Source organism: Pleurodeles waltl, chromosome 5, assembly GCF_031143425.1.
Source record: "Pleurodeles waltl isolate 20211129_DDA chromosome 5, aPleWal1.hap1.20221129, whole genome shotgun sequence".
Lineage (NCBI taxonomy): Eukaryota > Metazoa > Chordata > Amphibia > Caudata > Salamandridae > Pleurodeles > Pleurodeles waltl.
In genome coordinates, this window is record NC_090444.1 from 1,397,927,964 (window position 1) to 1,397,940,466 (window position 12,503).

General features: G+C 41.3%; 1 protein-coding gene across 7 annotated transcripts in view; it reads right to left on the reverse strand.

The window, feature by feature from the left end:
• MYO6 (myosin VI) overlaps positions 1–12,503 on the reverse strand; it is an 892,076-nt gene that overhangs the window by 536,232 nt on the left and 343,341 nt on the right. For all 7 annotated transcript variants that reach the window (XM_069235652.1, XM_069235651.1, XM_069235650.1 and 4 more), the window contains exon 10: positions 10,290–10,370. In XM_069235652.1, coding sequence (XP_069091753.1) covers positions 10,290–10,370 — 81 coding nt within the window. The remainder of the gene's footprint in view (positions 1–10,289; positions 10,371–12,503) is intronic.

Genomic DNA, 12,503 nt, shown 5'->3' on the forward strand with positions numbered 1-12,503 from the left:
CGGCACTATGACTGTAGAAGACCTGCCACGATCCAATTTAATATCCTCAACGCAGCGTCACTAAAGGCACAGGCATTCAGGAGACTACAGAACGATCTAAATGTGACAACTGGGCCACTAAATTAAGTGCTGGTACAACATTATCAGCGATATGAAGCACCAGTCTGTCCAGATCATTAAGATCACTTAAGGCAGAAAACCTGTTTTGAGAAACAAACTGGGATAGAGCAGAGTGGCTATGATAACTCCTGTGATCTACCATCATGGGAGGTTTGTGAAAATACCCTAGGGAAAGCGCACTAACGTTGGTTTCTTTGCCCCCCCAAACCTCCTGCGTGTGCAGCAAGGATTTCTTGCAAAAAGGTCTACGAAAATTCAGCACCATACAATCCCCCACTATGTCTTTTTTTGTGCAACCCACCCACCGCACTCTACTCACCATTATAATCTCATTTGATTAATCAGGACTGAAATATGTATGCTTGTTCAACCAGTCTACACACTTGTTTCATAAAACTGCCCACAATTTAGTCTGTGAGGCTTTAAGAGGGGGAACCACAGCCAACACTAAAACGTAAGAACATAAGGTGGGAAGTAGATCTGGTAGCTCTTTACTTGCGTTTTCAGGATTAACCAACATAAGGGAGCCTTCCTTCACTTCCCCCACATTCGACACGGCATCCCTCGGAGGGTCCGATATCGAGGCAGCTGCAGGCAATAAAGAAGGTCTTGGGATCTTGTTAGAGGAGCCCTTTGAACCTTCCAGGAGCTTTGTAGTAGCTGCTCATGATGGTAAACTCCCCTCACCACAAATAACAGATTTATTCAATGCTGATGGCACATGCACAGAGTTCTCCATGATAGACAACTTGGTAAAAATTACACCTAAACTACTTTCTGCCTGCCTAAGCTGCTCCTTGATAGCGGACAGTTTCCCCTCAAGAATGCCAGTTCATTTTTTGCATAAGTAGTTGCAATCAATTGTGTTTGTGGCTTGAAACCTCAGTCTGTGTTGCCTGATCACAACACTGCTTAAGGGACCAGGAAGATAACTGCACTTTTTTAATAGATCTTTTCTTCTGCACTGCCGATTCTAGGTCTGCTGGGGCAATCATCTTTACTAAATGCGATAGGGGCCCTTTCCATGCTGCCACTAATCAATCTGAAGCTACGGGGGCCACAGGGCAAGTCAGGAGGCCTGCAGGACTTGGGCTTAGAAGAGCGCAATTAGCTATAATAATAATCTCAGGAAAAAGCTCTACGCAGGGGCAACAATCTTTAGACACTCTCTGCTCTGTCACAGTGATCTCTTTCTGAAATGATTACCACAGTCTGTTCCAGCATAAATAGTAATGCTAGGTCGGGAAAATGACATCAGCTTAACAAGGACACCATCTATCTTATGTTGCCCCATCAGGTAGGCCCCCCAACCACTTATCACCAGCAAAGAGCTGTAATACCAGTTAGCCAGTCTGAAAGTGTAGGCCCAGCCCAGCCCCCTCTTGGCCCGGTCTTTGCCTGACCACACGCCCAGGTGCGTCCCGCATAGGGGGAGTGCTGCTGTCTTTAAATAACCAAAGCACCTCTAAGCGTGTGATGCAGGGTGGAGTGGGCGGGTAGCCCCTGAAACAGGCTGATACCTGAAGTCCAAGGCGGACAGGCGTGACAGTTCTGCCCACGCAGCGGGAGCGCTGCTTTGTTTAAATAACAAAAGCAGTACCAGGAGCATGTTGCAGCGCGGTGTAGGAGGGCTGCCCCTGAAACAGGCTGGCACCTGCAGTCTAAGGCCAACAGGCGTGACAGTTCATGTTCAATGAAGCACCAAAGTAGAAATATTATAGAACAGATCCCGGAATAATTCTACAGCACTGTTTGACCAGACCCTTTTTGCAGGGTTATCCCTACACTTTTTGCCTCCTTCCTCCTAATTATTCTGGCCAGTTTTTGTTGGCTTTAGGACTCTGGGCACTTTACCAATGCTAACCAGTGCTAAAGTGCATATCCTCTCTGTGTAAACTGTATTGGTGTTTGGCTATTCCATGATTGGCATATTTGATTTACTAGTATGTCACTAGTAGAGTGCACTGAAGGTGCCCAGGGCCTGTAAATCAAATGCTACTAGTGTACCCGCAGCACTGATTGTGCCACCCACATGGATAGCCCTATAAACATGTCTCAGACCTGCCACTGCGGTGTCTGTGTGTGCAGTCTTGCATGGCCAGTTCGACCTAGCAAGTGTACGCACTTGCCGGCCCAAACCTTCCCTTTTTATAAATGTAAGGCACCCCTAAGCTAAGCCCTACGTTGCCCGATGGGCAGGGTGCAGTGTATGTTAAATGTGGGACATGTACTGATGTGTTTTACATGTCCTAACAGTGAAATACTGCCAAATTCGTTTTTCACTGTTGCAAGGCCCATCTCTCTCATAGGTTAACATGGGGCCTGCCTTTAAATATCTTTTAGGTGCAGTTTCCCTTTAGGAGCAGAAAGAAATGGGAGTTTGGTGTCTCTGAACTCACAATGTGAAAATACATCTGTTAGTGAAGTTGTTTTTTAGATTGTTAGTTTGAAGGTGTCAGTTTTAGAAAGTAGGCATTTTCTTGCTTTAACCATTGCTTTAACCATTTGTGGATTCCCTGTCTGGGTCAGACTGACATTTGGGCTGGTTGTGACACTCCACTGGACAGTAACACAAAGGAAGCTGGGGTGTAGACTGCATAGCCTGATGAGCCATCTGGGCTAGAGTGGAGGGAGGAGAGGCCATTTACACCTGAATGGGCTGCGCCAGCCCTCACACAATGCAGTCTCCAACCCCCTGGTGTGTGTCTGGGACCTGGCCTAGCCAAGGCAGGATCTTGTAAATAACAGAGACTTTTCTTTGATGTTTGCCTACTTCAATGGCAGATAGGGACATAAGTAGTGGACCCTAAACCCCAGACTTTAGATTTTCTTCAAGATCACTTCTGGAACCAAGAGGAACCTCTGCCAAGGAGAAGAGCTGAAGCGAAGCAAAGTGTTGCCCCTGCCTGTGACTGTGCTTTGTTGGGCTATTCTGCAGTTGCTGCTTCTGCCTGTGAAAGGGGACAAAGACTGGACTTTGTTGTGCGTTCCTGCTTGAAGAAGAATCTCCAAGGGCTTGAACTGAGCTTGCCTCCTGTTTGAAGTCCCAGGGCCATCAAATACTTCCTCTGCGAGCACCAGGACTCTCTGCTGAGAGTCCTACCCTACCAAGTATGCCCTATTCAGTCCCTGGGCCCTTGAAAGGTGAAGCTGGCAGAACAAGAGCTGAAAAACATGCACAGAACGCCATGCTCTGAAAATTTTGACGCATCATCTGCAACACAGCTGATAAATGACGCGCCACCTGCTTACGGCTGCTGATAACCACACAAACCCTGCGCAGCGTGGTTTTCTAACACCATGCAACTGGATTTCTTATTCATCGTCCCTGGACATCAACGTCATCGTGACTCAACGCGGACTCGAGGTGCTCCGTCTGGAAATCGATACATCGCTCTCTTGCGTGGGAGAAAAACGAGGCATCACCTAACTGACTCGTAAAAGAACGGACGCACTGCCTCAATTGCGAGTAAGGAATTGACGCATCGCTGACTTTTCCGACACACATTTGCCCTTTATTTTTGCTGCAACCAGGTACTTAGTGTAAAATCAACATTTCCATTGTTTTCTATGGAGTAAGACTCTTATTCTTTTGCAAATTCATATCTTGGCTAGTGTATGTTAGATTTTTGTTATTTTGGTCTTGTTTGATTTAGATAAATATTCCCTATTCTTCTAAACTGGTGTAGTGTCCATACTGTAGTGCTTTCACTGTATTACTGTGTGTGTTGGTACAGATACTTTTTACACATTGCTTCTGGTTTAAGCCTTCCCACTCGTGCCAAGCTACCAAAGGGTTGAGTGTGTTTCTAGAGTGAGTGCAAACTGACTGCCAACCACAGACCCCATTTCTAACAAGCACCATTACATTGCAATCACCAGAAGTACCTCTGAATCAAGTTACTTTGTGTTAGGTGTATTGTAGTTCACAGGTAAGGTTATAGGTATTAAGCAACACTGTTACCAACTCTCTTTCTTGGTGTCCTATTAACCCCATTCCAGTTTACGCTTATTGATGTTGCTTTGCTATTAACCCCAACTGCTCGTCTGTCATCAAGTTAGGACCATCATGGTCCATGCACTGTGTTTCACCCTCATGCCTCCTGCTCTTCATGTTTAGTATGCATGTTTAGTTACTAATAAAATTTAAACTGGATGATATTTAGGAACATCTTCTTTACTTGTAACTAAAGCTGCACATGCAATACTTCCGTGGCTAAACAGTAAGTTGTCAGTCTGTGCGGACTGTCACACAATTATCATGTACTGTATATGCACACATCTAAGTCAGAGATGGCCAGACGACCACTGCATGTGGTCCTCAGACAAAATGACACAGTACCTTCCACCCCCAGCCATCACTATACAAAGAGGTTGGATATAGTACTACAATTCTCACAGGTATTCTCACAGGTATTGACACAGAATTTCATCCACCATAAAGGGGATGTATAACCAGTATATTCTAAAATGCATTTACCAGTATCTCACCCAGAGAAGTTACCAAGTGGAAACACTGGACAATGGGTTTTACCCCAAAACTTGTAATTATTATGATGCCAGTAAAAGGAGTTACCACACACTCGTAATGAGGACCACAAAAGTGACAGAGCTCACTTCCAAACGAGGCCTCTTTGCCTCACCCCATTACACTCATCTGCAAATACACCGTCTACACACAGACTAGCTTCAGAAAGGTAGTTATTTTTCTAACAAACAGGTAAGAAGAGATTTGGAGCATGGTTTTCTTCAGCCAACACATTAACTCAACCGACTGAGGTAGTTCGGGAAAGATGAACACAACACCGTGTTTATTAACCATGTCTGAGGTGCTGAGGCTTTTAAAAGCACTTAACCCCTTGCTGTTCGGGGCTTTGTTCATACGTGTTCTCTGTGGGTGGCCAATAATTTATTAGGCTTGTCGTGAAAGGCAACAGAATGGCACACTACAATTGTTAGGGCTACAGAAAATGAATGAACGATTACTTTTATTGATAATTAAAACTAAAACAATCCATAAACAGTATTTAAAATTGAATGATGTTTATGAAGAGATTGACAAAACTCCACCACAGCAAAAGTGTGTTGAAGCGGCCCTTAAAGCTTAGGATTACTAGCCAGTGAGACTTCGACTTTGACCTTGAAGTTGTTCTAAGCTGTTCATTATGACACTTCAGTTTCACAAAGCCACTTTAAAGACCGCAATCTGAGCAGCTGAAGCAAGCGCTGACTGAATATTTGCGGGTTAAACGGTGGACCGCTGAAGCTGAAAAATTCTTACTCTTGCTCAGAAAGGCTGGCCAGCATAATTATCATAAGGGCCAAGCTTTCATCTTTGTAACTGCAGAAACGTCGGTGAGCGCTTTACAGTAAATGAGGCAAACTACAGCTCAATTCAATATGGTTGACGAGTGTTCAGCATGAGAAATGTGATATTGGGCATAAAAGACCATTCAAAAAATGCTTGTGAAACCATTCCTCTTGTGTGGGTGCTTTTTTTTTTATCAAGCAACCTGTTCTCCTTGATTTTTCAGATTCTTAGACTGGTAAATATGATGAGCATGGGTCAAAAGTCCCTTCGAAATACATTTCCATCTTGCTTCTTAAGGACACTGTGTATCAAAGTATTTAACATGTACAAAACTGCAGGCACAAAATATAAATCAGTAGAAATTCTGACAGTCGAAGAAACAGCATGCAATGAAACAAAAGGCAAAAATATTATAAAAGCTTGGCGGGGTAAATGGCATGCATAGAAAGTCAAAACATGCACACCAACGAATCCTTCTTTTGGGACTCATTTGCAGTCCCAAACACACTAAAACTTAGCCCGAAACACCCCAGTTACAGCGCCCATTATAAAAATGCTAAGTGCTAAGCATACTACATGCAACTGAAATGAAGAAAAAGCACCCGCACAGCAAATCTAGGCAGCACTCTAGTTCTACTCAAAGTGGTCTACTTTACAAATAAATGATCACCTCATCTTCCTGATATTATACGGGAGAGAAAGAAAGTAATTTATAACGTTATTTAAAATGCTTGCTATTATCACCCGATTTTCATACCCCACTGTATATTTGAATAACATTTTGCTACTGTTCTCAGAACCACATTCTGCTAAAGGGCATTAATGAACAATAACAACCAGCCCACTTGTGCATGCAAGACTTGTATTAAATCGAAGTAAGAAGCCATGAAGCATAAAACACATGGATAGAAAAAGACAAACATCAAAATAATGGAAAAACATGAAACCACAAGAGCAATGCTTTGATTTAAATGCAGTTGATCACTGCTCTCACTCCCCAGGAGGACTGCAAAGTCTAATCAAGAAAAACATTGATTATAAAACAGCCTGCATTTCCTAGAAAATTATCACTGCATGCGGAATTCGACTGCCAAAAATATTACTAAGGGTAAACAAGGTCTTGCTAACTTCTACTGAAAGGAAGGGATAAGTCACTAATGTACGTATAAGGGCCCCTTGGAGCACATTTTTGCTTTTCAGAATCTACTGGCCTCCTCAGCTGCCAATTACAAACTTTACAATTTTATGGCGACAGCCTACTCGGATTATGAACTGTTTTAATACTGAAGAGCAACAAAGCAAAATTGCAATACAAGCCAATCACAGCACAGGAATAATGCACCAATCAGAACGACCTCTTTTAGCATAACACTTTAAAAACGCAGTAAAATCCCTACGCAAAAGCATGCTGGACCTTACTGCGTTTCTTTCGTTACAAATTACGACTATCCAGCATAAACAATATCACTGCCAATTATTTGTCAATTTGATCCAGACCGCAGGTAGTGAAAATGCAATAATCTGATGAGCAATCCCATTTAACAGTGAATTTGCAATAGGTGCAAATAAAACAATTAAAAAAACAGTAAAGTCATTTGCATCCATTCTTAACTTGCGCCCTGTTCTATCTGAGGTCCGTGGAGTTCAGATATACATTTTTGGTTCTGGATGGATCACTTTTTTCCTTCTTAGTCTGTCCACCGAACGCTGCAGCTCACACAACTTTATCTCTTACTTGAAGTGTTTCCTGCTTCGTCTATACATACAACTTATTAACTGCTGCAGTCAAGACGGCATCCTTGATATCCAGGCCTTGTTTGTGCAATCTGTGCCTGGAGTGGTGCCTTTGTGAGTGCATTAGGTCCCTTACGGCCAAGCCAAGGTGGCGTTTCTGTGCTCCTGTTCAGCACATAACTTTAACACTTCCTACGATATGTATTTATTGTTCCTGGCTTCGCACAAAGTATTCTGATACGGCAACATGGAAACAAATGTTCCAAATTTCCGCGTTAATCGTTTTAATCATGGACAAATAAGAAGAAAATAGGGAAAGCCAAGGGTGCATGTACCAATAAATCTGTACATAATTCACTTATGCTTTTTTATTTTTTAAACACAGGTAACCTGAATGCATCAGTGCTAGGTAATTCTAGCCCACTTAACCAAGTTAAAAGTGATTATCATATGTACAAATAATAAAAACGGATTTTTGAATAGTGATAAAGTTTTTAAAATCTTCGGAATATTTCGCAATACAAACTATCGTAAGTCAGCATGTTCCATTTTACAACTATTCAAAAGCTTTTATTTTCTAGTCAGGACACTAAAAAGCTTCCTATATCACCCAACACAATTCAGAAAGAGGTATGTGTCCCAGGGGATACCATACCTTTTTTTGAATCAGTTACTACCTCCTTCAAACTGCGGGTAACTGATCAACGGGTTGAGACCCCAGTTGATACATACAATATTCCATTTCAATTACAAAGAGAAGTTCCTTTCATATATCTTCTTCACTGTACCGCCCACTACACCAGCAATCTCTGGGAACTGAGAACCTTAAAGAATTACATCAACCTGGTTAAAATGAGCATTCTGGTGGTGCTCTTTCACAAAATAATTTACGAGTCAGAGAAGTAGAAATGCAGGAAAATGTTTTTACCCGTTTGCGAATTGGCCCTGAAATCTGCAACTCTCTACAAGTAAAAACGCAAAGAGGGCACAGTCCTTCCTATTTGTTCTAGCTGTGTGCAAAAATATTCCATGAAAATACTACCATTGTATTTCTTTGTTTAGATGTTTTGTGACTAATTCAAGAAGGCATGCACTTGTATATAAAAGGGTATTACAGGGTTAATACTTTCTATTCTCCAAAATGTATTTGTGACTTATTCTCATTGGGTGCAAAGACCACATGTGTCCAACTACAAGAGCTGTGTATTTTCATTAACATTTATTCTTTGGTAAAGGTGTCAGGTTTACTGACCTTTTTACATCTGCAGTTTCGGAGGAGTAGGGGGTATTGTGGCTTGCCAAATCATGTTTTCATGTGCAGACATATATTTGGAGTCCTAACTCCAAAAAGTCTCTTACAAATGTTCCTGTAAGTTGTTAATTTGAGTTTGCATGGTTTTGACAAACAACCTGATACCTGTAACCTTAATATTCAAAATCTTTCAGAAAAGCCTACAATGTTTTGGTGTTTATTCCCTTCTGCGTATTAGACCAAGACATGGCCTAAGGCAAAGATGAGCATCTTTATTTTAAGATGGAATATTTTTAATGTATTTAGAAGAACAGAAACAGATTTGTCTTTTTCCACAAGCATTTTCCCTATATTGTAAATTATGTGTCTTTAAGGTATATTTACGCATATGAAAGCATGAGCAGGTTTTCGGGTTCAATCAAAACCCCAAAGACACCCTTTCTCATATTTATTCATCAGCACTGGTCTTTTAGGTTGTGCCACAAGACTAGTGTAGTTTAAAGTTTGCTCAGCTAGATGAGTAATGGACCGCAGAGATTCTTAGGTATGCTCACTACTTAATATTAATGATCTTAAAGGATTTGGATTTTAACCCAATGGGCCATTCTTAAAATGGTATCAATCCATACAATACAAATTCTCCAATCTTGCTAAGCATTAATAGGTCACCTATTTGAAATATGGTCAAAACAGTATTATCATTTTAGAATGTTTTTTCAACAATTAAATTGTATTTTCTTTTTTCCACAGAAAGTGGTGCTTTGGCAATAGGGTTAAGAAAGCAAGATGTTCTTGATGTTTTTGCTCTGCCTATTCAGCAAGGTTTTCAGGCAATTATGCTGTTTTTTTACTGCACGCATATTTAAACAAATTATATTCTCAATGATGCATTATTCACATATTCGGATTGGCCTGTTTCTCCAATTGTTAGTATGCAATATTGGCATGAAAACGTTTATTTTTTATGGTAAAGAAAAAAACTGCAATCTTTCTTGACTATGTCTTTTATAAAAGTGAAAGGTTTCATTAGGTGGGTTCTTATAAACTCCTTCATATGTATATGATTTACACTCTAGCAACACAAAAGGATGATGGACGGAGTGCTGACAATGCAAGCACTCACCCCCAGTCACAGATCTGGGTTTAATCCATCATTTTTTTGCTCACCATGCCACCCCAGTTTGGACCCAGCCATATACAGATCAGTCTTGAACCTGTTCCTCATGGGAACAGTCCAGCCCGAACTGCCAGGCCAGGTCCTCCCTGGACCGGAAACAAGCATCCTGGGACCAGTTTCAGGGTATCACCCTTCTTCAGCCAGGCTAGCTTGATTCCAGTGGCACAGTGAGCAAGGGACCCACGTCTGGGCATACCCTCCCACTTAGGCCAACTTTAGCAACACAAAAGGATGATGGACGGAGTGCTGACAATGCAAACACTCACCCCCAGTCACAGGTCTGGGTTTAATCCATCGTTCTTTTGCTCACCATGCCACCCCAGTTTGGACCCAGCCATATGCAAATCAGTCCGGCAAATGAAACCCTGAAACCGGTCCCAGGATGCTTGTTTCCAGCCTAGGGAGGACCTCGCCTGGCAGTTCGGGCTGGACTGTTCCCATGAGGAACTGGGTCAAGACTGATTTGCATATGTCTGGGTCCAAACTGGGGTGGCCTGGTGAGCAGAAGAACGATGGATTAAACCCAGATCTGTGACTGGGGGTGAGTGTTTGCATTGTTCAGCACTCCGTCCATCATCCTTTTGTTTTGCTATGATTTACACTCATCAACCTTTGTAAGGAATAGACTCACTCTTTAACAAATTTGTTTAAGCATACATGAACACTGCACAATTTCATGGAAATTAATGCTGTACCTCAGGACTCTTGCGATTCTGTAAAATCTGCTTGTCAGTTTCTTTATTGGCAAAGTACCGGGTGCAGCCACGATTCAAATACTGTAAAAAGGAAAAGACAATTTAAAGTTTTATAGAACAGTGCACGATCTGTTCCAACATTCTACATAAAAATATTATGTTTTCAACAAAGCATCTTGCTAGCAGGAGGATGTCATTCATTAGTCATATCATACGGCCTTCATCATCTGCTCTGTCTTTCGTCGATCTTCATTGTAAAACTCATGTAGCCCATAATGGGCATTAAATCTTGTTCTGATATCAGGCGTCTCTGTATCCAGTTTTGTATATTTCATAACGCACTTGTGTCTACAGTTTTATTTATTCATTTAGCAGGTTGTCTGCGCTGTCAAGGCCCAACGGTATTACACCTGACTCAAGAAGATCACGCTTCATCTAATGGGAGAATGGAGGCATGAAACTGAATCCCATGTGATCGAAGATACAACATGTGCCTAACACATTTTTGGATAAGCTGGCACTGTTTGATGACAATTATAGTAATTATTGCAGTCTGTCCTATTACCTTACTCTTCTCACCGAGTGTATTAAGTCAATAGCAATCCAAGCAATTGGAATAACGATGCATGTAAAAATAATGTGAGTTATCTGGCAAATTATGGATTGGTTGCACGACTTTTTGGCATACACATTAAACACAAATGGCACCTGGAGGTCTGTCATTAGGAGCAGAGCAATCCACATTTGAAAAAAAGACAATAGAAAGAAACTAATGCTTTGCCAATCAGAATTCACCAAGGGACATAACTAAGAAAATGGAACGTAGGATGAACTTAATAATGATAGCATTAGAAAGTTATATTTCAAATTCACTTCCAAAGTACTGAATTTAATATGAGAGATTTAAGTTAATGCACTTTAGAAGAAATCATTTAAACGTCACTAAACATCTGCCAAATATAGATAAATTAACCAAAACATACTAGTTCCGAGCTGCGGGATTAAATGATAGTAACATTAAAGACACAAACACTTTTAGGAAATTTGCATTTCACTGCATTTGCTTTCTAATTTAAATACGTACTGAACGAGCATAATCAATGCTACTACTTTGGGTCCTGTGGGAGCAGATGCACCTCGGGGTGCACTGGTTAGCGAATGGAAACTCCGTTAAAACTAGGCTATAAGGTTTCTTTTACCAACATAGAGAGCACAATAAGTACTTCCATTATCCGCTGTATATCCTATCTAGGTTTGTTGAAGAGCTAACACCAAAACCTGTAGTGGTGGTAGCTGGAGGGCATGAATAAATCCGGGGAATACTTACCTACTTACCTAAAATGATCCCTCCCTAGCCAGAATGTATTCTGCGGGCAGATGATGGTCAGCTGAGAGGTCATAATAATGGGAGATGTTGTATTATACTAGTTCGATTAAACAACACCACTAACAACATTCACAGGTAGACAGATTCCAGAAGAGTCTGTAAAATGTTGAGAAGTCAATTCCCACCTTAATTTAGTTTTGTTTGGAACTATTCAACAAATTCCGAGGCCCTTTCTCCGAAGCTATGTTCTCGTTTCCTTTTTAAAAGCTGTCCACTACAACATCATTTCAATTTAAATGGAGATGAAGTACCAGAAGTAAAAATCCTTTTGATGAACTATCAACAATATCTATGTAGGTTAACAATAAAGTTACCTTTTATGTGACTGTTTTACTCTTAGTCCACCGGTTCACTCCCATTTTCAACTTGTGAGTACCTTGCCAGTTACTATTATTTCAGAGGTGTGAGGATTCATGCATAATCCACATCCGATCCTATTCATCTGTAAATGAGGAATCTTAAATTTCCCTTCTTGGAAAAAAAGGAGCAATTCAGTTGTAACAATGGTTAAGGGGTCAGCGGGTGGGTACTGATAAAGTGAACGGCTCTATGGGGACACAGTCCTTGAGAAAGCAACTGTATCATGCACTACTTTGTGGAGTTTTACAATCTGCATCCCATGACCCGTTTGCACACCATTCTGAGAATTAGAAAGGGGGCTTAGAAGGCAGCACTTGGCAGCTTAGTTCTGATCAAACAGACTGAAGTGGACATCACTGGACAAATCTTGTATTCCTACGGGAGGAAGCCTCAAGAACATAGTGTTGGCAGAATTTTGATTTGTAGTCATGTAGCCACCCAATACAGATCTCTAGCAGGTAGGTGCC